Raw genomic sequence first — 23,860 nt, 5'->3', positions numbered from 1 at the left:
CCTCGATTGTCTCGCATAACTCTGCACAATGTAATCCATAACCAATCTGTAACAAATTGTATTTCCATCATTTAACTCATATTGTAAGCCACACTGAACCCGCAAAAAGGTGGGAAAATGTGGGATACAAATGCAATAAATAAATAAATAAAATCTAACACTACTTCTATTTGCACATCAAATTGCTACCTGTAAACCTGATTGACTTTTATTTGCACATATGACTCTATTGTAATTCCGATTGAACTTAATGTATACCACATAGAACCGAGTCACCGACTTGGGCAAATACGGGGTATAAATCCAATAAAGTAAAGTACCTGGCAGAATCCCAAATAGTAACAAGAGTCATAGTAACATAGTAGATGACGGCAGAAAAAGACCTGCATGGTCCATCCAGTCTGCCCAAGACAAACTCATATGTGTATACCTTACCTTGAATTTGTACCTGTCCTTTTCAGGGCACAGACCATATAAGTCTGCCCAGCAGTATTGCCCGCCTCCCAACCACCAGTCCCGCCTCCCATCAGCGGCTCTGATACAGACCGTATAAGTCTGCCCTCCCCTATCCTCGCCTCCCAACCACCACCCCCTCTTCCCCCCAACTGCTCCGCCACCCAATTTCAGCTAAGCTTCTGAGGATCCATTCCTTCTGCACAGGATTCCTTTATGCATATCCCACGCATGTTTGAACTCCGTTACCGTTTTCATCTCCACCACCTCCCGCGGGAGGGCATTCCAAGCGTCCACCACCCTCTCTGTGAAAAAATACTTCCTGACATCTTTCCTGAGTCTGCCCCCCTTCAATGCTACCAATCACAGGCCAAACAGTGGCTACCCCCATGCCTATCTCCATAGCAGACTATGGACTTTTGTTCCAGGAGCTTGTCCAAATTTTTTAAAACCAGATATGCTAACCACTGTAATTAATCCTCTGGTAATGAGTTCCAGAGCTTGTGTCATTATTAAAAGGATATGATTTCTGCCCTATGTTTGATCTTTTTATCTGTATTGTGCTGATACTTGTTTATGTATTTGGCTTTTGACTGATATTTTTATATCTCATCTTAAACTGAATAGAGGTATGTGGGTGATGTGGATAGATAATAAAGTTTGTAAAGAGAGAAATAAATTTAACTCCGTTAAAACAATATATTATCAATTAAATTTGGGCTGCAAGAATAAACCTCTCTTGATTGCATATATTCTTTATGTAATAGCACCAACATTGGCATTCACAAGTCCTCATTCACCACATCAACACACGCTGCTCTATTGAATAATAGACATCAGGCAAATTACGTTCAAAATTGGCAAGACATTGGATGCAGCTTTATTAATTAAACTTACAGTTTTAATCTTTAACAAACATCATGAAAACTTCCTCTATCCCCAACAAGCCTATGTACTAGCTGTACAATTTACTTCCCCACCCCACAATCGTCAGTGTCACAGGGTCGTACCCCCATCTTCTGCTTGTGGAGGTGACTCACATGAGACAAAAATTGCTAGGCCCAAAAAGTGACTATGTTCAAAATTCTGTCCAATTTTTCTTCAAAATATACATAATACCCTGCTACTAAGCTGCAACCCCCTATCCCTCCCACATTTCCTAATGTACCACTAACTCCACCAGGGGGCGGGGGGGGGGGGCTGAATTGGATGAAATTCCTTCAACCCCAACTACCCCCCCTACCTCTTCTCCTCTTCTTTTCTGTTCAATGCTCCTCTTAATTCCCACATTCCAAAACCCCGCCCCACCACCTAATTGGAGTGGAGGAGTGGCCTAGTGGTTAGGGTGGTGGACTTTGGTCCTGGGGAACTGAGTTCGATTCCCACTTCAGGTACAGGCAGCTCCTTGTGACTCTGGGCAAGTCACTTAACCCTCCATTGCCCCCTGTAAGCCGCATTGAGCCTGCCAGGAGTGGGAAAGCGCGGGGTACAAATGTAACAAAAATGAAAAATAAAATAATTCCTCCAATCTCTATTTCCCATTCATATCCTTCCTACATCTTTTTTCATAAACCTGTATTTAATTATTTATTTACAAAACTAATTTTTAACCCCAGCATTACCTTTCTCTGCCCTCACTATCCTTCAAATTGATTATTGTGGCTCTGGCTGCTCAGCCAGTATTATTACCCTCCACATGATGGTGGAAGGCTTTTTTTTTTCTAAAATGTACATAAAAATATAACAAATTGCTCCTGCCTAAACATTTCCTTTATCATTTTCAAAATGTAATAATTGAAAATTTTGTGGAGAGGGGAGCTATCAGTGCACACGGTGTAAAATGGTGAACATTAATCATTAAACAATTGAAAACATGAAACAGGTTTTCTATTGCACACCCTTACTGCCAACAGTATTCTTGGGGTTACCATTGACCAACACCTAACACTTGAGAATCACGCAAAAAACATAACCAAGATGTTCTACTCAATGTGGAAACTAAAAAAAAAGAGTAAGACCTTTTTTCCCCAAGATCTGTCTTCCGCAACCTAGTACAAGCAATGATACTCAGTCATCTAGACTACTGCAATGCACTCTACGCTGGCTGCAAAGAACAAATAATCAAGAAACTTCAGACAGCCCAGAACACGGCAGCTAGACTCACATTCGGTAAAACAAAATACGAAAACACCAAACCTTTACGAGAAAAATTACACTGGCTACCACTCAAAGAACGTATCACGTTCAAAATTTGCACCTTAGTTCACAAAATCATTCACGGAGAACCACCAGCCTACATGTCAGATCTGATAGACTTACCACCCAGGAATGCTAAAAGTCATCCTGTACATTCCTTGATCTTCATTTCCCAAATTGTAAAGGTCTTAAATACAAACTAATGCATGCATCAACATTTTCCTGAGTACACAATTCTGGAATGCGCTACCGCGAAACCTAAAAATGACCTATGAGCAAGTTAACTTCCAAAGTCTAATGAAGACCCACCTCTTCAACAAGACATACAAAAATGATCAACAAACATGAACGCTATACACATTTCCAGAAATGCCCCAACCTTATTTGGTTGTCAAACTACTACCATCTTTTTTTCTCAGCATCATGTTACTTTCATCTTTCTTCTCAGTTTCATGTTACCCAAAAATCTTTTATCACTAAATGCACACTCTTCTTAAATTCTTATATTTCTCCTATATATCTCTTATGTTTGCTTGTTATAATATTACCATGTCATTTCACTATCATGTACCATAACACTTCTGCTATTACTAAATGTATAATTCCTCATGTATTACCACTATTCATGATGTATTGTAAGCCACATTGAGCCTGCAAAGAGGTGGGATAATGTGGGATACAAATGCAACAAATAAAATAAATAAAAATAAATTCTTAAAGGATTGGCCGCTGTCATGGACAGGATGCTGGGCTCGATGGACCCTTGGTCTTTTCCCAGTATGGCATTACTTATGTACTTATGATCTTTCCTAGCAGGCACCCATGCAAACTGATCATCTGGCGAGAGATTGATACACACAGCTCAGGAGACAGACCTTGGGATGATGGTATCTGAAGATTCTAGTTGATGAAGCAATGTGACAAGGCCGTGGCCACAGCCAGAAGGATGCTAGGCTGCACAGAGATGGGTAGAACTAGCAGAAGGAGATGTTGATGCCCCTGTACAAGGCACTGGTGAGGCCCTACTTGATTATTTTCAATTTTAAAAGCAGTGTCTTCCTAAGGAGGGCCAACTCAAGAATATCAGGAAGTAGTTTTTTCACAGTGTAGTAGATACCTGAAATGCCCTCCTGTGGGAGGTAGTGGAGATGAAAACGGTAATTGAATTAAAAAATGCATGGTACAAAGGAAGAAGGAAATGGATTATGGCTCTTCAAAATCTGACCAAAGGGCACCCCAACTATTAAATGAACTCTCTTTATTGATAGTAGCTTTTTAAACTTGACACAGCACTGTGTTTCAACCCAATGCGCCTACCTCAGGAGTCTAAGTGTTAAGAGTGTTTTATACAATTTGGATCTCAATTATTCACAACCAGGGGCTTTGAAGTGCTGGTCTTTAAAAAGACTTTCTAATTACTCCAAAGAAAGATGTTGCCAGCAATGTGCTGGTAAGAAACAAATGAAGTAGGCACATTTGGCCAAAACATAGTGACATCACCTATAAGATACTCACAATAGAGGTCATTTAATAGCTGGGTATACTTTGGTCTGATTTCAAAGAGCCATAATCCATTTCCCACTTCCTATTATGCTATTCCTCCACTCTTGGGGATCCTGTACAAACACAAAGGAATCATGTATGGAAAGAATAGAACCAAAGAAATTTAGCAGTGCTTAGATGACAACTCCAGCAAAGCCAATGCCCTGATCATGGCTGGACAGATTTGGATGGGTAGGAAAGAGGCTTCACTGATGGCTTCAGTAGTTTGAGAACAAGGCCAGTGCCAGGTAGACTTCTAAAGTGTGTGCCCTGAAAATGGCAAGGAAAAATCAAGATCAAGTACGCATACGTAGCATTGAATCAAAGCTTATGCTGAGTTTATCTTGTTGGGCAAACTGAATGAACCATACAGGTCTTTACCTGCCATCATCTACTATGTTATCTTATCTAGCTTGATTTTGGCATCATTCACACTCTATTCTGGATTAATCAGCATCTGTGTTTATGTACTTAAGTCAACACCAAAATCCCTGCTATCCAGTCCTACACCAGATTTCTCCAAACTCTGTCTTATCACCACCCTCTGCATGCCTCTCAAACATTGTAGAATGTGCGTGCTGGCAGGCTACTCCCCAAAATTAACTACTGTACAAGTATTTTCTCCGAGCCTCCTCATCCACAACTTTGTATTAAAACCCTTGCCCCTAGATTAATGTTTCTATGGAAAATTGCACCACTTGTACTTTACTGAATTTTTTCACCTTTCTTCCTCTACACATTTCAAAATTAACAGTCAACATAGATGATTTATAGTAGGCCCCATATCATGGTTGGAGCTCTTATTGTAAACTGTTTACTTCTTTCACTGTCTCTAATGACGTCATAAGCTGGAATGTTGAGATATGGTGAAAATACTTAAAGCACAAACTTCTCATCTGGTAGTTTTCTTTTTGCATGATAGGAACAAAAAAATGCCTGACAAAGCATGTTTTGTGGTGTAGAAACTGGATGAGGAAGAAAAACTAGACTTGGAATGGGAAGTAATAAAAAAAGTGACTAACTTCACAAGCTTCCTCCATCACACATCTCATCCTGGAACTCTAATAGGGTTGTCTCTTCTATGCTCTTGTAAAGGAGACACACCAGTTAAAAAAACAAAACAAAACCCAGTCTAGATCAGCAAAGGTTTGCTCTGGAGATCATGCTCAATGGTTTGGCGGCATTTGATATGTCAGGGTGGTTGTTGCCCTAGTAGCAGGAGCCTCCCCCCACCTCCACAATCCTGTCTTTCCTAAGACAAAGGCTTATTCAGCCCAGCACGGAAGCTAGTGTCCCTGTAAAGTTATAGCTTCCCAAGTTTATATGCTAGAATACTGCTACTCTTACAAGGTCCATAACATTTGTTGCCTCTGTTTTTCTTTATGCATCTCAGCATAGTCTAGCTATTGCTACTGTTCTATTCTTGCCTAGTCACCTTTTAGTGACCAACCATTATTACACCAGATCATTTCCTTTTTAGCAGTTGAATGGCTGAAGCAGCCAGATGCAGTTTTACACTAAGCACAGCTCTACCTCCTTGCTATCATAAATTTTTAGTTCTCCTCCCCCCCCCCCCCCCCCCAAACAGCATCCCCTAAGCTCCAGAGCAAACCTTACATAGTGATCTAGACTGTATTTTACTGGTCTGTCTCCTTTATAAGACCATAGAAGAGCCAACCCTGATGAGGAAGCTCTTGAAGTTAGTCATTTTGTTATTACTTCCCATTCCAAATTGAATTTTTCTTCCTCATACAGTTTCTACATCACAAAACTTGCTTTTAGTCAGCCTTTTTTTCTATCATGCAAAAGAAAGTTACCAAATGAGAAGTTTGTGCTTTTAGGTATTTTCACCATCTCTCAACATTCCAGGGGTGGTTAAGTGACAGGTTGCAGTAAGGTCCTATCAAAAAACAAAAACCTCCGTTTGAGGTTTTTTCATACTTTTAACTAAGAGTGCAGTACTGTGACAGCTGAAAAAAAAAGGATCCACGTAATCTCCTACACAGCAGCATACGAGACTCTCCAGTTACATTTGGAAGAACAAAAGGCCAAGCCCAAAAAATAAAAAAAAGGTTGTCAGGAAGGCATGGTAACTGTACAAACCACTCCTTTTCCTCCCACCTCAAACATCCATGCTCTTCATCCCCAGATAGCTACTTAACTTTTAAGGCTTGAAGCATTATATAGATATAGAAATCTTACATGGAGCTTGTTGGAAGAGTCTCAACATCTAGAAAAACTGTTCATGAAGAAATTTTAGAGCAAGGCAAGTTTCATCCATCATTTCCATAGATTCGTTACATAGCATGCTTTGGTTTTACCAGCATTTTTTTAAAAATTAAAAGCCCTAGAGATTGTTAGCTACCAAAAAGTCCTCATCTCTGAGGAAGTGGGTGTTAATTTTAACAATTCTAATTTGTGCAAATGTCAACTTGAGACTTACATCTGTTACACCATAAACTCCCCCCCCCCCCCCAACACATTCAAAGCCCAGACATTTCTTTTTAAAATTTTTTATTATTTAAATACACCATACTAGAGCAAATGTCTCTGAAAATATCACAAATAAAAGATTCTTCATTCGCAAGTAGGTGAAAATCTCTACACAAGAGCTACGCTGAGCCAGATCCGGTTTGTTTTGCCATGGGAAGTAGCAACATTAGGACAAAAAACACTTACATGCATACATACATTGTATTGTACAGAGATACATTAAGAGTGTTTGTGATAGGATACCACAAAAGCCACATCTCGCTCCTTGCTTAGTTTCAGGTTGATTGAAACATTTCCTTACAACACCTAGGTATATAGAGAGCAAATAGAATGTTGTTAAGGTAAATTACAGGGTACAAACACCAGCCAGTGCCCTGCTAAACGTTAATGAAGGTAGAAAGCACAATTGAATGCTTCTTTTAATTAGCTTCATTTGTCATATTCCACCCCCCCCCCCCCCAAAAAAAAAAAACCCCTCCTGAAACAAAATGTCCCGATTTTTTCTTGCTTTTATTTTCATTTTCTCTAGTCTCCTATTAGCCCAGGTTCATGGAGTCCTTAATGTTTATCTTCAGTCATTGTAATACACCAATAAATGTAGGAAGGGCAATCAAGACCAAAGAAGGTGCAATGGCATGGAGCTGGCACAGGTGCTAGCTACAAAAGTGACTTGTCTACTGGAGACATATGGGATCCATCTGTGATGAACAAAATTTGAGATGAAGGCACGCATTCTGCATTATTCTGGCCCTTTAACAGACCTGTAAAAGAACAAATAAAATATGCAATGCTGAGTAACAGACAATACAAGGACAGACACCATGTATTTGCTAATCGTTTAAGACTTTCCCACATCCTGATCCACTAAAGACATTATTGCATACTGTTTAGAAAAGGAGAGTATCCTTACAGGAGCTCAGTTAGCAGACCAATAAGTATTCTACAACAGTTTCTAGAGAACACACAATGCTTTCTACACACAGAATATATTCGAGTTCTTCTATATGCAACTTGAGTTAACCAAATTCCTTACTAGTTATACACTAATTGTGTAACAGGATGCCTTGGTGAAAGTCCAAAAATGCACATTTAATGCCTATTTCACAAAAGGCAACAATAAGCACCTAAGTACTTTACCAAATAAGCATAATGATCCCCCTCCCAAAAATAGTACAAATACTGTAGTATAAATTTACTCCTGCTCAAAACTGTGTTAAGTGTGCATAGCTCATAAAATATGCACACTCAGGGAAAAGCTTGGTAGAGTTGAAACTATGCCCCTGAATACACTTATGTGTAGTACATGTACTGTATAGTACTCTTGACATGTATTTACACACATGAATTAGGCTGCATGATTTTAGAAGAACCCTTTTCTAAGTGTAAAACATACTTACATATGGATAAACTTGTAAAAAAAATCACCTCAAGTATATAAAAGTGAAGCATGTGCTTTCATGCTGATATGTTAATGAATTCTGATAATTAAAAGTGCCTAGCTGGATGGATAAAAAAAAAAAAAAATATGTAGATAAATCAGTCTTCAAATGCAATCTGTTTGCAATTACCAAAATTAAGTACATTAGATTTGGGAGTGGGGTTTAAATGGCATTTGGAGCTTCCCAGGAAGTTCTCTGCTCACCCTTTAAGTTACTAAAAGCCTGAGGTCTATTAGTAACTGCAACCCCCCACTTTCCAGCTAATTAAAGTGGTGGTGGCTTGGAGGCTTAATTCCCTAGAGTTGAAGCTCAGTGTGGGAAAGGTAATTTGTCTGTCCAGAACAAAGAGATTAGGGAGCAACCAGCAAGCGTATTTAATAAATGAGCATCAAATGTCCTCTGCTATGGACACAGACAACACCAATTATATAACTACAATAGGACTGCTGAGTGATATACATGCCAAAAGCTCTTTTATATAGCTACTATAAAATGAACAGTGAAACATTATCACACTCATACCTTATTCACAACTTAATAAGAGCTAAGAGAAATTAAAAGCCTAAAAACACTGCTAGATTGTATAGAGTTCTTTCTATCCCAAAACTTATCTAACAGCAATTAATCAACAGTAACAAACGTATATGCCCCTAAAGCTGTACAAGTGATCACATTTGACAAAGAAATGGCTAATATGCTGGGTGGTGGTACAGTAATGTATGACTTGACATTTCATGAAATTCTTAGAACTATGAATGCTGTTAGATAGCTAAGAATAAAGAGCTAGACCAAATTTATGCCCTTACCAATGTTTCACTCACATAGAAAGGGACAAATTTGCTTAACCCTCCTTTTCATGGTCCATTTCATCTATACTGTAGCCACCAGTATTTCAAAAGAAAAAACATGAAAGTTAATAGTTTGTATGAATGTAATCGGGACTATGTTGATAGTTCACTTATACATGTAACCTTCAATGTACAGTTACAAACACAGAAAAGCTACTTCACACCGAAAGACAAATATAAAGCAGAAATATGGTTAAAAAGAGGTCAAATTCAAATTATAGAAGAAATGTAAATATAGATGCTCATTACATCACTGCCAACTGCTACTAAACAGGCTAGTTGCTTAATGCTGTGTAGATATCCCAATAAGAGTTAACTGGAAAAACATGTACTCAAAACTAGAAATGTTCAACTGTAGTCCACGTACACATCACCACCTGGGCAAGTTGATGCCATGCTTTATTCTTGATCATGCAATCAACAAAAAAACTTCAACTATAGCATAAATAAGCCTCCATAACCACTCCACCCAAGCCCCCACATCATGGAGCCGATTCATGCCTACATCTGTACAAAAATTTGATTTCTGTATTCTACACAACAGATTTCAATGACAAATCAAACTCCACAGGACCCGACATTTTTTGAATGGGCACAATATGCTGCCAAATGTTCTAAAAATTAGGCCATTGATTTCTAGTTGGTTTGAGAATCCAAGCTCAAGCAGGCTTCTACAAGGTGATATCTGAGAATCTCCTCTCATTCCCCATCTCTCCTTCACTTTGAAGAAATGCTTCATAGATGACAGATGTCCAGTACTTATGTGTTTATATTATATTGGACACTGTTTTCCTTTTGTACTTTCTGCTACTTTTTTGTTTTGATAGGCTGTTCAAAAGTGATGCACAATTTAATTCTTCAAAATTCAATATGGATGGTGGTGGAGTCGAAGACTGTTCCAGAATTTAAAAAGGCATGGGATAAGCATGTGGGATCACTTAGGAACAGGAAGAATTAGGGGTTACAGAGGATGGGCAGACTGGATGGGTCATATGGCCTTTATCTGCCGTCATGTTTCAATGGATGTGATTTGGTCAAAAGTGCTAACTCCTGATTATAAACCCTTTGGGGGTATTTTTATCCCCTAGTTTCACACTTTTTGAAATTAAGTGCCTCTGCTATGGCCATGATCTTTGTTTTCTCCTTTTTCTCACTAGTTCACTCTTAGCTGCTCATGTTATATTCATGCTTTACATGAGCCCCATGCATGGCAGGCATGTAAGGATTATATCAATAGCACTTCAATTTACTGAAACTCACAGTAATGGGAATAAGTAGAAGGCATTTTCAGATGCTTTTAAAATATTAAAAGTGCCCCTTCAGAAAATGAAACAGAAGTTCATATAAATGTGTGTTCTTAATATTTTTTAACTGGCAGTTTTAGGATCTAACGGTAGTTCTTAAATTCTTAATACTATCAAAAAGCAACCACGTGAAGAAAGCAGTTAGTCAAAATGAAGTTGCTTACAATAACTGTGCCATCTATGTGTTATATGCAACTAGCAATTAAAAAAAAAAAAGAGCCCAATTTTCAAATCTATTTCTGAAAGATCGTATCTTCAATTAACTACACCTGGCAACCTACAAACAGTTCTTGAACTTAACAAAACTCAGCTTTGTTTGTTAATTTTGTAAGGCTAATTGAACTCTCCTCAATTAAAGGCAAAGGTAAAGTTATCAACTTAAACCATATTCTGTGGCAAAAAAAAAAACCAAGCTGTAACCCCAAAACAAAAAAACAAACAAAAAAAAAAGGGGGTGGAACCTCCATGAAATTGCTTGCATTCTAGCCCATTTATTTTGGAGTTTCAATCCCAACATTTAGGTGCTTATGAACAAAAGCATTTTTTTTAAATACCTATTCAGAGAAAAAATTGTTTAGATCCATATTGCTGCTTCCACCCTATACTAATCTTTCATTAATATTCATCACTGTGCAAATCAAATGTAATTTTACTTTTGCATAGATAGGCATTCATCAATTGAAAATAGTTATGCAGAGCAAGTCATTAAGATGCTTATACTTAAGACATAATTTACCGTGTTAACTTGATTAAGTAAACAGAAGAGTTTAGATTCTTCTGTGTTTAAAAGTGCTCACATAAGCAGCTAGGAAGAAACTGGAAATAAATTTAAGCAGAGAAAGTAATGCACTGCTGCAATTTACAGGTTAATAAGAGAACTGAGCTGGGCTAAACAAAAGCCATTGACAGCTATTTTGTACTAAATTTACCTACAAACTGATAGTTATTGCAAGGTCCAATTCTGTCCAAAGCTTCATGCAGAGATTTATTTTATTTTTGTTACATTTGTACCCCGCGCTTTCCCACTCATGGCAGGCTTAATGCGGCAGGCAATGGAGGGTTAAGTGACTTGCCCAGAGTCACAAGGAGCTGCCTGTGCCGGGAATTGAACTTAGTTCCCCAGGACCAAAGTCCACCACCCTAACCACTAGGCCACTCCTCCACTCGGGTCAGCCGAAGATGCAAATGCTAAAAATGTTCACAACCCCAGGAAAGTATTAGGGCACTTTTACAGCAGCCACACCCAGAATCCTTTGGTACACCTTTCCCCAATAACTGGCATTAAGAGAAACAATGGCAGTACTATATGCAACCACCTGCTTCCTCCTCCTGTGGAGCACAGGCCTAATGCGCACAGGTCCAGCAGGGCCTGCGTGGGGGGGGGCCAAACATAAGTGAACCAGCAAGCAAAAAGCAGTCAGTTGCAGACAAGTACTGCTGCTTTTCCCCCCTATTGGGGCAGGGTAGTTAAAAAGAGTCATGGAAATAGGGGAAGGATTGGTGAAGGGTCCTGGATAAGGAGCAAAAGCCCAAATGTGTCAGGGAAACAAAAGGTGCACAGGAAGGCTTGGGGGGGGGGGGGGGTGTTGTAATGAGGATGAGAAAGTGAGCAAGTTGGGTAGATGGGCAAGAGCACAAGGGAAGCTGATACGAGGGGGCAAGGAAGGTGAAAAAAAATTCAACTTCTATGGGTCACACTTCTATGCTTTGTCCCCCCCCCCAAAAAAAAATCCTCTAAGCCACTGACCTATCAGAATGGACTAAAAACAGACTGGAAAGGGATACAGCACTGTCTGGGTAGTTGTGAATGACGGCTCATGGAGCCAGATTCCAGCCCTAGCTCTGACTGCACTAAAAGCAAAAAAAAAAAAAAAAACCAGAATACATTTTTTCATCTTTGCTCACAACTGCTGAATTTGTTTGCAGACAAAATGTTATTCTTTGTGATCTTTACAACAGACATTAAATGAAGTTCCTGTTGTAAATCTATGGAGAATTACCAACTGAAGTGTGCACTTTTGTTGCACTGCAATAACTCAGTACTGTGCGATTGCCTAGCTTAATGATGAAAAAGTCAAATATACCATCAGAGCTGATGGAAAAATCTATTGCCAATCTGAAATTAAAATTCATCTGTGGTCAATAAGATTTAATATCCATGCAAGTGGTGCTGTAAAGAGTAAATGAATCAATGTCATCAATACATAATCAGTATGAAATATGATGTGTATAAAATTATGTGCAAGAGTCATGCATTTGCTTTTTTCCTGGGCCAGTGTGGAGTGAGCAGTCTGTGCTAACAGCTGACAGTAATTGTTACAAATTAGGCAGAGCAGTTATCAAACTACACTCACTTACTCACCTATACAACTTAGAGATTAAAACAGGTTTCAAAATGAGCCAGTACCAGGGAAACCATGCACAACTGTTGATCAGAATTTTGACTCTGGACACCCCTCTCCAACAACCCCCCCCCCTGCCAAAACTGCACCGACTTGTTGTGCTCATGGTTTTTGGACATGGTCCAAATTTTAAAACTGGATGAAACATATCAGACTCTCACAAAACAGAGCTGCACTGGAGTAAAACTATTACATATTAATCGAGTTTGAAGGAAATACAACAATATTAAAGTACTGCAAGATGTTACATTTATTCTAACAGATTAAAACTATTTAGAATCTGTACCTACTTTAATCAGGCTTTCCACTTTAGTAAGATATACCATATAATTGGGCAAATAAGCTTAGGAGTTTTGGGTAGTCTTGACTTCAAGTTATAAATGCAGTTAAAATACGTAAAAACTTCCCAGATAAAAGCTATGCCCATTTGCTACTACACCTCTGGCACTATACAAGTGACCGCTCGTCATTATATATACATACAAAGCAGAGTGAAATGGAAAATATTTTGATTTTAAACATTACTCACCTTTCTAAACCTAAGCTCAAGGCAAGTTACCTGCTACACCCAACTTTATTTCCCTACCCTGGGGGCTTATAATTTAAGTTTGTATTCAAAGCAATGGAGGGTGAAGTGATCTGCCCAAGGTCACAAGGGGTGTCATGTGGTAGAAGCAGGATTCTCAGCTTCCTGCTCTAACCACTAAGGCATTCCTCCACAACCTGAATACATGCACAGGATCTAAACTGTATCTTCAACAACAAAAGAAGCTACAAAAGGTAAAGAGCACACTTTAGGAATACATGCTGTGCCTTTTCATTTAGCAGCAAGGTTTAATACACACAGAGTACTCACCTTCTGGTCTGGCAGTAGTGGGTTGCTCTGAAGTGAATTCAAATGGCCATTGATGAGGGCTGTAGGTCTATCATGTTCACAAAATAAACTGCCATTGATGTAGTGAAACCTGTCTCCTGGGACCAGGCGATTCCGGCAGGTAGAGCAGGTGAAACACTGAAAAGGGAAAAACATACTTAGTAAAGGAGAGCTTGGCGCCGGTACATTATATGCCATTAACAGAATGTCAAAATATACAAACCAAATGATGAGCACAGCTCCCACAATATGGGAACAGTACCTACAGAATATAAATAGTAGTAGTAGTAATATATCCAGATGCACATCCTTTCATATTCCTATTTTACAAGTAAACCACGGGAGACCTTACTAACACGGAAAGAAGAAACATGAGCAATGAAATCACTCCTCTTGTTTAGAGGCAGTCACAACAATGTTACCTTAAGGTGATAGACATTGCCTTGTGCCCTCATCACCAGCTCACTGGCTGGAATAGACTGTCCACAAGCACTGCAAGCGCCACTGTTACCGAATAACCTGCAATGAAAAAAAAAAAAAAAAAGCGAAGTGTTAATTTAATGCAGAATAGACTCATCATAATGCGGCAAAGTTTAATATATAGTAGAATAAAGCTTCTCTACTCAGCCGGTGAGCTTCTCCCCCCCCCCCCCCCCCCCCCCCAACATACTGAATAAAAACCATTTTTCCCTCCACACAGGCAGTAAATAGGGCTATGTTCCCTGCACTGAAGTACAAGATTTAATCAAAAAACACGACTTACACCTATTGCAAATACAGAACAATTTTGTTCTACACACATTTTATCAGATTTCTGTGTTCATCATAAAAAGATACAATTCATGACTGGAGTTTAAATGCACTGTGTCCTTGAAATTATACGAACAACTCTTCCTGTACTTTAATCATATCTCAAGATATGAGTCATCAAAAGGGTTAAGAGGATTTGATTGTATATCGAAGAAGACATCATGCTCAGTGTATTTAAACTACAGTAAACCTCCATCAGTACAGAGTTTCCATTAGAAACTCTCTGCTATCCAGGTTGATATATAATGTGTATGGGTTAACCTTTTCAATCATGGTGTCAACACTTTAGATTTGCCTCTGCTCATCTCTTTCATCCTAACCTCCTCTCTCTCTCCCGATAATGAAATGCTTGCTCCAACTTCCCGCTATCTGCTCCTGAGTCCACAATTTAGATTACTTCATCTCTGCTAGCAACAAACTGAATGAAATTTCGATTTGAGCAGAAAGTAATTTACCGGGATCTGGACCCATTTGTCATCATATCTCTCTGGGTGTTTGCTGTATCACTGCAGTTTTCCTATGCAATCAAATGAGACCACAACATCTGCCAATGGGGAGGGGAAGAAGGGGGGAGGTGAAGGAAGGCGGGCCAGAGTGAAGAAACACACACAATTCCTTAAATATCTTGAAAAAGGCAAATATACTGATGTGGGGCATTACTATTTCAATACTGAACCTTCAATACCTTAAGCGGAGTGCTAGCTAAATTTCGGAAGGCTGCTTTTGCTTTTATCCTGCGTGTTTCAGACAGCCACAAATAATATTTATGGAAATAGTGGTAGTGGGATTTACAATGAATCTATGGTGAAAAGAAAAAAAAAAAAAAAAAAAAAAAAGATACCACCACTTATTGGGAGTGGGGTGGTACGAGGATGAACTTGGTCAATATTCGAGTACTAATTTTGTAAATCTCCAGCCCAACCAAATAAGCCAAATTGTTTTTATACACCCTTTTCCTCCTAAATCCAAAAAGGGCCGCCGGCAAGCTTATTTTGCAGAAAAAAATAACTTGTCTTCTGCCTCCGATCTTGGAGAAGCAGCTTGTCATGTTCAAACTACTAATTTGCTGTCGCCACTTTATTGAAAGTAGCCTGTAAGTTGTTATTAAATGTATTGACTGAACGACAGGGAGAGTAGTAAAACTGCCCCTTAAGATGGCTTTTAATAGGAAGCCTGAGAAACAAATTTTGCAGCAGCATCGATTTGAAGTGTTCAATCAAAACTCCATTTCAAAACTAATTAGTCTGAGATCCACGATCACACAGCGACACATTTCTGCAGAATCCAAGAGGTTACACAGACGGCTGGGTTGAGCTAATGCAGCCCCCAATAACCCCCCTTCAACTAGTCTGCAATGTGATTGTTTCTTCCTCCCTGTCCCCTAGCACGTCTAACATCCCTATAAACTCACAATTGTGCTCCTCACACCTCTGACTAGTTGCCAGCTATGCAAAAATCCCACAATACATCTGAGACCTTTTAATAAAAAATAAAAAAACTGGTGAAGTGTGGGTAGGAAGAAAACCCCCCCCAGAAATGCCAGACTCATCTTTCAGGTTTGAGTATTTGGGGGGGGGGGGGGGGAATTTGGAGAATGTGGGTGGCAAAACTAAGTTCTAAAAAGTAAAAAACAAGAAGTCAAACATATGTAAATAAAAAAAAAAATCATGCACAAGCTAAAGGCCAGTTCCTATTAATAGATTTAATGTAAGCTATGTGAAAAATAATCATCCCTCCCACAAGGGGTTGGTAGTACTGGTATGCTCTGATTTACAGGGTACTAGTTTATTTCTCGTCATGCGAATAATTTCTTGGTTATGTATATCTACCAAATTATAAAAGTTTCACAATGTATATGTGGGGGAATGAAATACAATATAAATTCTTTATATACAAAAAAAATTACCAGAATTATATTTAAATATGAGGATAATATAGGTGACCACAAAAGGCTTTAAGTTGATAAGTCTGGTTCTGGCAGCACTAACATTAAAAAAAAATGAAGGCTGTAAATCTAAATCAGGTGATCAAGGCCACCACTGTAACATTACCCCTGCTCTGAAAAGTTGTTTTCACATCCTTTCAATGAAACCAGAGAGTTAATTATCTAAGCAGGGACTGTCCAGGACACTGTTTGATTTAAAAGGCTCCAGGCTTTAGGTGCTCAATTAAGTAGCTATCAGTCTCAGACTGGACTTTAATGGGCTTTTTTCTTCTCTAATTCCAGCAATGGGGAGAGATATCCCAGGATGGGCTAATTAAAGCCAGGGGACTCTAATTGTGATGACAGAATCGGTTTCAGTTTCCTGGTTGGGTCCTCAGCCCATGAAGGTCGTTAATATTTCAGCATTTGGGTAAGGCAATCACAAACATCAAGAGACTCCTTATATGGCAAAAAACCTCCCATGCATGTTAAGTTAGTTTTTAGTGAATTCCTGAGGTGTTTAGTAACTGGTATGTTTTGAGTAATAAGCAAGAAAGTTAAGCTCTCTAACTTACTCTATTCTATCAACCTTGCAAGCATAGACATGTTCAGCTGCAGCTCAATTTTAGATGACAGGGAAATATATACAGTATTTTTTTGTTATGACTGGGCCTGGGTGAAGATGTGCTACATAAAACAGAGAAGACCCAATCACATATAGAAACTTTGGCCAGGTTTACACTGACATTTTTTGGGGAAAAATACTGTAGCTAAAAAAGGGTGCACATACATCTATTCTTGACACAGCCCAAAAAAACTTCAAGAAAAAAAAAAGTGCATATGCGCCACAGATAAGGGACAAACTTTTTCATCGGGATTTAATGTGAATTTTGCACTCTATTAAAACATTAGAAAGAAATGCAACACAGAAATGCTGCCTGGAGCCCAACACCATTAAAGGTACTTCAGAAAAACTGGAGACTGGGCACCTTAAAAGCACCAGAAGCGTTTGATACTTATAAGGGAGCTCTGCATAATGGAAAGTGCTTCACAGGGAAAGGGGGGAGGGGAGGGAAGAATATCAACCAAATTACGCTTGGTTAATTCAGAGTAACAGATCTGCCCCCAAGTGAATTGGAGGCCTTGAATTAATTCTGTTATGACAAATCAAGATAAACGTTCCCCCTAAATTGCATGCGATTTAATTAATTTTTGAGATCCCGAGGTTTTTTTTTTTTTCCTAGCTAATAGTTCACATGCTCCTGTGCTGTCATTGTGCTTGAGTGGGCAGACTTCAAAGTGATATTAAATAACCAACTATTAGATTTACCTAGCACGTCCTATTGGAAAAACGCCATTTAATTACCTAGCCAGTTCAATTAAAGGGACAGCATTCCCTGAATATAGCAGCTTGCTGTTGATTACTAGGGAAATGAACTCTGCATGGCGTCTCTTCAGCTCCTTTTATAAAACCACAACAGTGAAAATGTCAATTGTAGAGACCTGCAGCAACCACTAAGTCAAGAGATGCCAGAAGTGCACCTCCAGCAATTCGAATGTCAAAGGGCCCAGAATTCCTTGCACATGTATGCACCATGGGCTGTGAACCAGAGAGGAAATGCCTGGCAATGGGCTCAAGTGTAGAGAAACATACAGGAGATATGTATGACTGCCAACGGCAAACATTAGGGGAGGATTTCCCAGTGCACTGTAATATCTTCGCAGAGCTACAAATAAAAATCTCACACACACCTGTGGACGTTAGCAATAGCAAAGAATAAATGAATCAAAAGCTCTCAGGGACAGAAAAAAAAAATCTCACTACAAACCTGGGTCATTTCCCCCATTGCTTGATTCTGTCCCTTTAAGAACCAACCGCCCTGGCTCTAGTTAATAATCCCCTCTCTTACAGGCCAATTTTGTTAATTAAATGTTTTGTTTGCAATGCAGCTCTCATTCATTTCAGACACATCATTGCCAGCAGATCTAAGCCAGAGCCCAGATCTCATTAGATAAAACCTATCAGGACTAAGGGAAAATGGAGGAGCCACTAATTAAAGGTTTTAATTGTGTGGATTCACTGTCAGGATGGTTTATCTTGAATCTAGGGTTCTAAGAGTTGAATGTCAGTCTCCCACTGAAAGCACTCTCATTAATGGAACAGAAGTAGATTCCCTCCTCTTCTGGATTTAAAATGAAAGCAGCAGTTCTTAACCCTATCTGTAAGATACTTTGCAGAAAAGTAGCTCTCAAGCTGCTGTGTTAACAAAACAAATACAAACACCACACATCTAACAAGTTTGTGGTCTGGTAGCATATCCATCTTCAGCCTTAACAGCTATCCTAGTTTTAAATTATCACTGCCTGAAAGCTCCCTGAACCCCCACCCTAAAGATACACTAAATATTCTGAAGTTGAATGTCTAATGAAATGAAAATGCCCTAAGTGTTCAAAGAGGTAGGGATGGGATTGGAGGGAGAAAGGCTCACAGAAAGTTAAGAACTAGCATCTATAGAAAACAACAACAACAAAAACACTATCCCAAAACTACAGTAAGAAATTGTGGAAGCCCAGATAACAGTTACTACTCATTTGCAAGTTATACTATTTCCTTGCATGGACAGATTGAATGCAGCTCCAAACCAAAACTCGGATCAACAGCATTACAAACTGCTTTATCAATATATGTGTTTGTCTCAAAGAACAAGGAATGCTTTGATAAGCTTGCCTACAAATGGCATGGAAGATACGGAGGTTACATATTCTTTTTAATTAGTAGTAATCAGAAATGAAGCTTTGTTTGATGGTATTTACTGCAAGATAAATCTGAACCATAATAGTATATAAGCGCAATGGTGCCAATTTTTCCACTTAAAAAAAATGCTGCTTCTTCCCCACATTCTACGCTATTTAATTAAAATTCTGTCAAGCTTACTATAGCTTCAGAAGAGGCAGATTAAAAACTATTACTAACCTCTCTGTATGCTGATATTTCTAATACCTAATTCTTACAAAAGAAGAAGAAAACAAAAAAGGATAAAAATCCCCTGCAAGAAAATTAAATCTTGCACTCTATTTCCTCCAGCCGAATATTTAGTCAAGTGTGTAGATGAAGAACAGGACAGAAGTTTCCTAGTCATTTTAAAACTGAGATCCAACAATATTTAGAAATGCAGCACAGAACACCAAGGCACATTATATCTGAGGAGGCACCATTCTCTCTAAAGGAAGCAACTTAAGATTTATACCAATTCTTGGCAACAGTGCTTTAAAAACAAGTAAAAGCAATGAGACAGCTTTTAGAGAAATGTTAGTGACAAGAAAATACAGACCTTGTCACTTACATCAAACTGAAAAAAAAAAAAACAACTTTTTTTTTCTTAAAACCAAGCAGTGCAATTCCTGTTGACATAAACAAGGGTTTTTCTTTAGTTTTTTCAGTTAATAGATGTCAAAGCAGAACTTACTGAAGCACTCATGCACTTAAATATTAACCATTTACACAAACTCATGTAATCCTTCAAAATGCCTTCTTTCAAATTAAGGAAACTAGAAAGCTCAAGGTCACTTGGAAAGACCATTTCCTCCAAAATACAATAACCAAGAGTCTAAAAGTGTCTAAAATTTAGCAAAACAGACTTCTGATCAACTGACAATGGAATCTGTCATATACTGACCTACTTCCCTGAATTCCAATGTTTCCTATAACAATAAAATCAAACTGCTGTACGCCCCCTTGCCCCAAACAGATAAGATTCCAATGACTATTTAAAGCTACTTTTTTTTTTTTTTTAGCTACACCATCTCTGATCAGCTATTTTACACATAGTGGTGAGCAGTCACCATCTGGACGGCACTCAACAATTTAGTATTTTGTTTAAACCACTTAAAGGCAGACTAAGCCCAGTTCACTGAAGGGGGGGGGGGGGTTCTCGCATATCTGGCACCCACTTCTCCAGCATGTAAGAGGTTTAAAAGCACATAAACATGTGTCTTTTGCAGTAGGAATGAGAAGTGGAGACGCATTTTCAAATAAGCAATATGAACGAGAAACTAAGGCCTAGGTATAATCTTATAGACATCAACGCTCTGTTCTTTCTGCATAGCGGTCTACCCTGCTCAATCCAAAGAAACCCTCTTTTTCATACCATACCACTCAACTCATTACACAGTCCCACAAGCAGTATTTCTCATTAGTTACTCCAACTGTTCTACCTCCTCCCTTTCTCCCAAGCATGCTCCTTTCTCACCTACTGTATACAAATCTTCTATAGAACCAGGCAAGTTTCGCAGCTGGTGTCTTACCTGATGTAATCGTTTCTGCAGAGGATCATGCCACTCTTAGTGTAGCAAGAGGTGCCAATATCCCCCAGCTGAGCCTGGCAACAGGAACATTTAAGGCACCTGCTATGCCAGTAGCTGTCCATGGCATAAAGGAGGAAGCGATCAGCAATCTTGCCTCCACAGCCTGCACACCTTTTCCAGGAGAGGGAGCCAGCAGTGACTGGGGGAGGCTGCGAGCCGCTACCAGGATTCACCATGGTCTGCAAAACAGAGAAGTTGACAGTGTCAGCATATTTCAATCAATAACTGTATCCATACAAAAAGAAAGCCACACCCAAGACGATACAGTGACACAGATAAGCACCTCATCTCTTTGCTCTGCCCCCCCCCCCCCCCCCACACACACACACACTAGCAGCAGTAGCAAACAGTTAAACTTCATATTAAGTCAGCAAGCAGTCACACTGCCCCATCTTTCTGGATCAATTCACATTCCACTTCAACCGCTAGGTTGTGCAGAACCATCAAAAAGCAATTAAATGCCACAATATAAAAATTAAGCTGAATAGTGATACAGTGCTGAAGATAACACCATGGCCTCATCCTTTAACACACAAGGATTTCAACAGTCTGACACAGAAACAGAAAATGAGGCCATATGGTCTTTCTGCTGTATCTAATCTACCCATCCATACCATCTACTATCCCTTCCTCTCCCTTACAGATGTGTTTGACCAAATCTGTCTTCAGTTCAGAAACACTGCATCTTAATCACACATCCAACATCCTTTCCATTAAGTTTCTTTCAAATTGTTCCTGAATTAATCCACCTTACCCTCTTGCCCACCCCCCTTCCAGAGCTTCCTTTCAATTGAAAAGGGACTTGCCTAACTGAAGTTTAGAACTTATAAGGGGTTAGCTGTTGAGATTAATGAAAAGAATGTTCTCTGCTACAAGAACCTGAGAAACTGGTTCTCTCAACACCTTTAACGGCTGTTTTGGCTACCATACTAACTGATTTCTCTGTTACTTTCATTGAATCTCATTTCATCCTGAAGATCAATGGCCATTCCTATTTAGGACAGTGGCCAGAATAATAGATCAGGGAACTGAACTTTAGGATGCTTGTTAACTTCCTATACAAACAGGCTCCACTTTTGTTTCGCTAACCTGTCCTTGATCAGCAATTTAAATGCATTAGCTTTGTTCCTTCACAAGAGTGCCGTTCACTGATAATACTATGAAAGGAGAGATTTCGAACAATTGGAGGTTACAATTTAAGACTGAAAAGTAGCCTGGCTGCTGTCACCAGAAGGAGCTAACTTAACTGGTTCAATGAATGGCTTATGCAAAGCAGTGTACTGTATCTACTAGGGACAACATATGAATCAATTTATCAAGTTTAATTAAACTGATTAAGTTTGTTACCTCTAATGCACAGTCCAATAAAAATAAAACTCAGTTGTTCCTAGGGTCAACTTATAAGACGACCAAACTGTTCACTAATAAATTAAACACGCCTGACTTCATCCTGCGTAAGCCCTAGGTGCTCCTACCAAAGCATCTAGATAACCGAGAAACGTTTTAAGCCTAAACACCAAAGAAGGGGAGAACTTTTTACAACCCCGGCCAAAGTAGGTTATGCGGATTTCTGAATAGCAATGCTATGATAATTCAGTACATTTTGTGTGTGTGTATTATATACACACAAACTGAAAATAGAAACAACACGATAAACCAGAATCAGAACTGTACCAGTTAGACTGTAACAAAACACTGGAGCTTGGAAAATAGAACCACTCTAAAAGCCATTAGCAAAGTATTTATCCGAATACATCATACCTTTATGTAAATTGATTTATCTGATGCATTACCTCTGGACTTGCTTTTGTTACAGGTTCATCCCCTCCCCTACACGATCCTACATTTCCTGCTTCAAGCCTTTTACAACTGTTTTCCGACGCCTCGGATTTCTTAAAACAATTCCATGCTACCCATATGGCCAACCTTTTAGTGAAAGGTAAATAGACATATAAAAAAAAATGAACTCTCACGCTAAAGCATCCTGTAACCCCATCAGCCAAAGCTCTAAAAAGACAAGCAACACCTCAACGCTGATTAAATCAGAGATCAAATGGACTAACCAGAAAGCGACTCCCCAGATAACTACAGACAAGCCCTCATCAAGTTTCATTTCGAGTGAAAGCGGAGGGGGGTGAGGCTTTTAATTTAAATAAGCTTACTCTTGTAATTATGCAGCCAAGCTATTTAGGAGTTTGTAGAACAGAAAACAGAGCCGACAGCCACAAGCAAAAATAATCCCTTTTTCACAAGGTTTCTGCTGTTATTTTCATAGAGACCTGGAGAGGGGCAGCGCGGAGCTAGCAATCAGCAGTACAAAAAAAATGGAAGCTTAATTCACGCCTTGATTTTAATTAGGTTAGGCAATTGACTGGATTTGGTAGGGGGGGGGGGGTGCCGCACAAAGGCTGGCGACTACGACCTCACTACAATCTTCCTGCTACTGTTTCCACAAAACAAAACCAGTGCAGTCTATATTTTCTTTGGAAAGGGAAGCAGGTTTTTTCCAATTCGAGCTCGAAGCAGCCACGGGTGGGTGGGAAAGCCCCCTTCCCTTGGAAGAGAGAAAGGAGGAAGCGGGGGAACAGGCAGGCAACCCTTTGTACAGAATGACTGCCGGAGCCGCCGCCGCTTTCCAGCTCCTGCGAGACCCGCGCGCGATATGCAAGGCGGGGCGGAGAAAGGGGGAAAAAAAAGCCGCGTGCCTACCTCGCCGTGTCCCCCTCTCCGCCAGTCAAAAGAGTCCAGCAGGTCCGCGCTCCTCTTCCCGGGGTCCGCAGTGTTGTGAACTCCCCCGCTGGCTCCAGCCCCGCCAGCGGAGTCCGAGAAGGAGGCGGCGGCGGCTGAGCTGACTGTTGTGTTCGGTGGGAAGCTCCGGGAGCAGCGCACCCTCGCGCCCCTCCTCACTTCCTCCCTCGCGCTCCACCCCCAGCAGGAAAAAGGTAAAAGACGGATAAGTGCGGGATCCTGTGGATTCTCCCGGATCCACCAATTAAAACTTTAAAAGCGGACTTGTTTCTGTTTCCGTTGTTGACACGTAGATCGTCGGCATGTTTTCCACCTTAAAAAAAAAAAATACCTTTACATGTCCGTAAAGCTGCGGCCGAGTCCCCTTATCCTCCTGCTGTCCCGTGCTGCTCAAAGCCTACTGCTGCTATCACACAGCGAGCAAGCGCGAGCCCCCGTTCTAACGTTTATGTCTGGCCCCTC

At 39.7% G+C, this 23,860-nt stretch overlaps 1 protein-coding gene across 2 annotated transcripts; it reads right to left on the bottom strand.

The window, feature by feature from the left end:
• Positions 1 to 6,693: 6,693 nt before the first annotated feature.
• On the bottom strand, positions 6,694 to 23,848 carry LMO4 (LIM domain only 4). Of its 2 annotated transcripts, none has more exons than XM_030205805.1 (5): positions 23,730 to 23,848; positions 20,591 to 20,829; positions 13,974 to 14,070; positions 13,534 to 13,689; positions 6,694 to 7,445 (listed from the first exon to the last, which is right to left on the bottom strand). In XM_030205805.1, exons 2-5 carry the CDS (start codon positions 20,824 to 20,826, stop codon positions 7,437 to 7,439), a joined length of 498 nt encoding a protein of 165 aa, XP_030061665.1. In that variant the 5' UTR covers positions 20,827 to 20,829; positions 23,730 to 23,848; the 3' UTR covers positions 6,694 to 7,436. The 2 variants fall into 2 exon arrangements, with proteins under 2 accessions (XP_030061665.1, XP_030061664.1); XM_030205804.1 differs by lacking the exon at positions 23,730 to 23,848 and adding an exon at positions 23,360 to 23,722.
• Between the last annotated feature and the right edge of the window lie 12 nt (positions 23,849 to 23,860).

Source organism: Microcaecilia unicolor, chromosome 6 (genome assembly GCF_901765095.1).
Source record: "Microcaecilia unicolor chromosome 6, aMicUni1.1, whole genome shotgun sequence".
In the NCBI taxonomy this organism is placed as follows: domain Eukaryota; kingdom Metazoa; phylum Chordata; class Amphibia; order Gymnophiona; family Siphonopidae; genus Microcaecilia; species Microcaecilia unicolor.
The sequence above is the reverse complement of the archived record's forward strand: the minus strand, read 5'-3'. Positions and strand labels throughout refer to the sequence as shown.

Coding starts and splice junctions, on each gene's coding strand:
- LMO4 (XM_030205805.1), bottom strand. CDS start 20,826: ATGGTGAATCCTGGTAGCGGCTCGCAGCCTCCCCCAGTCACTGCTGGC. Junction 14,071..20,590: donor TGCAGAAACGATTACATCAG/GTAAGACACCAG, acceptor TTTTCATTGCAG/GTTATTCGGTAACAGTGGCG. Junction 13,690..13,973: donor GCAATGTCTATCACCTTAAG/GTAACATTGTTG, acceptor TTCCCTTTTCAG/TGTTTCACCTGCTCTACCTG.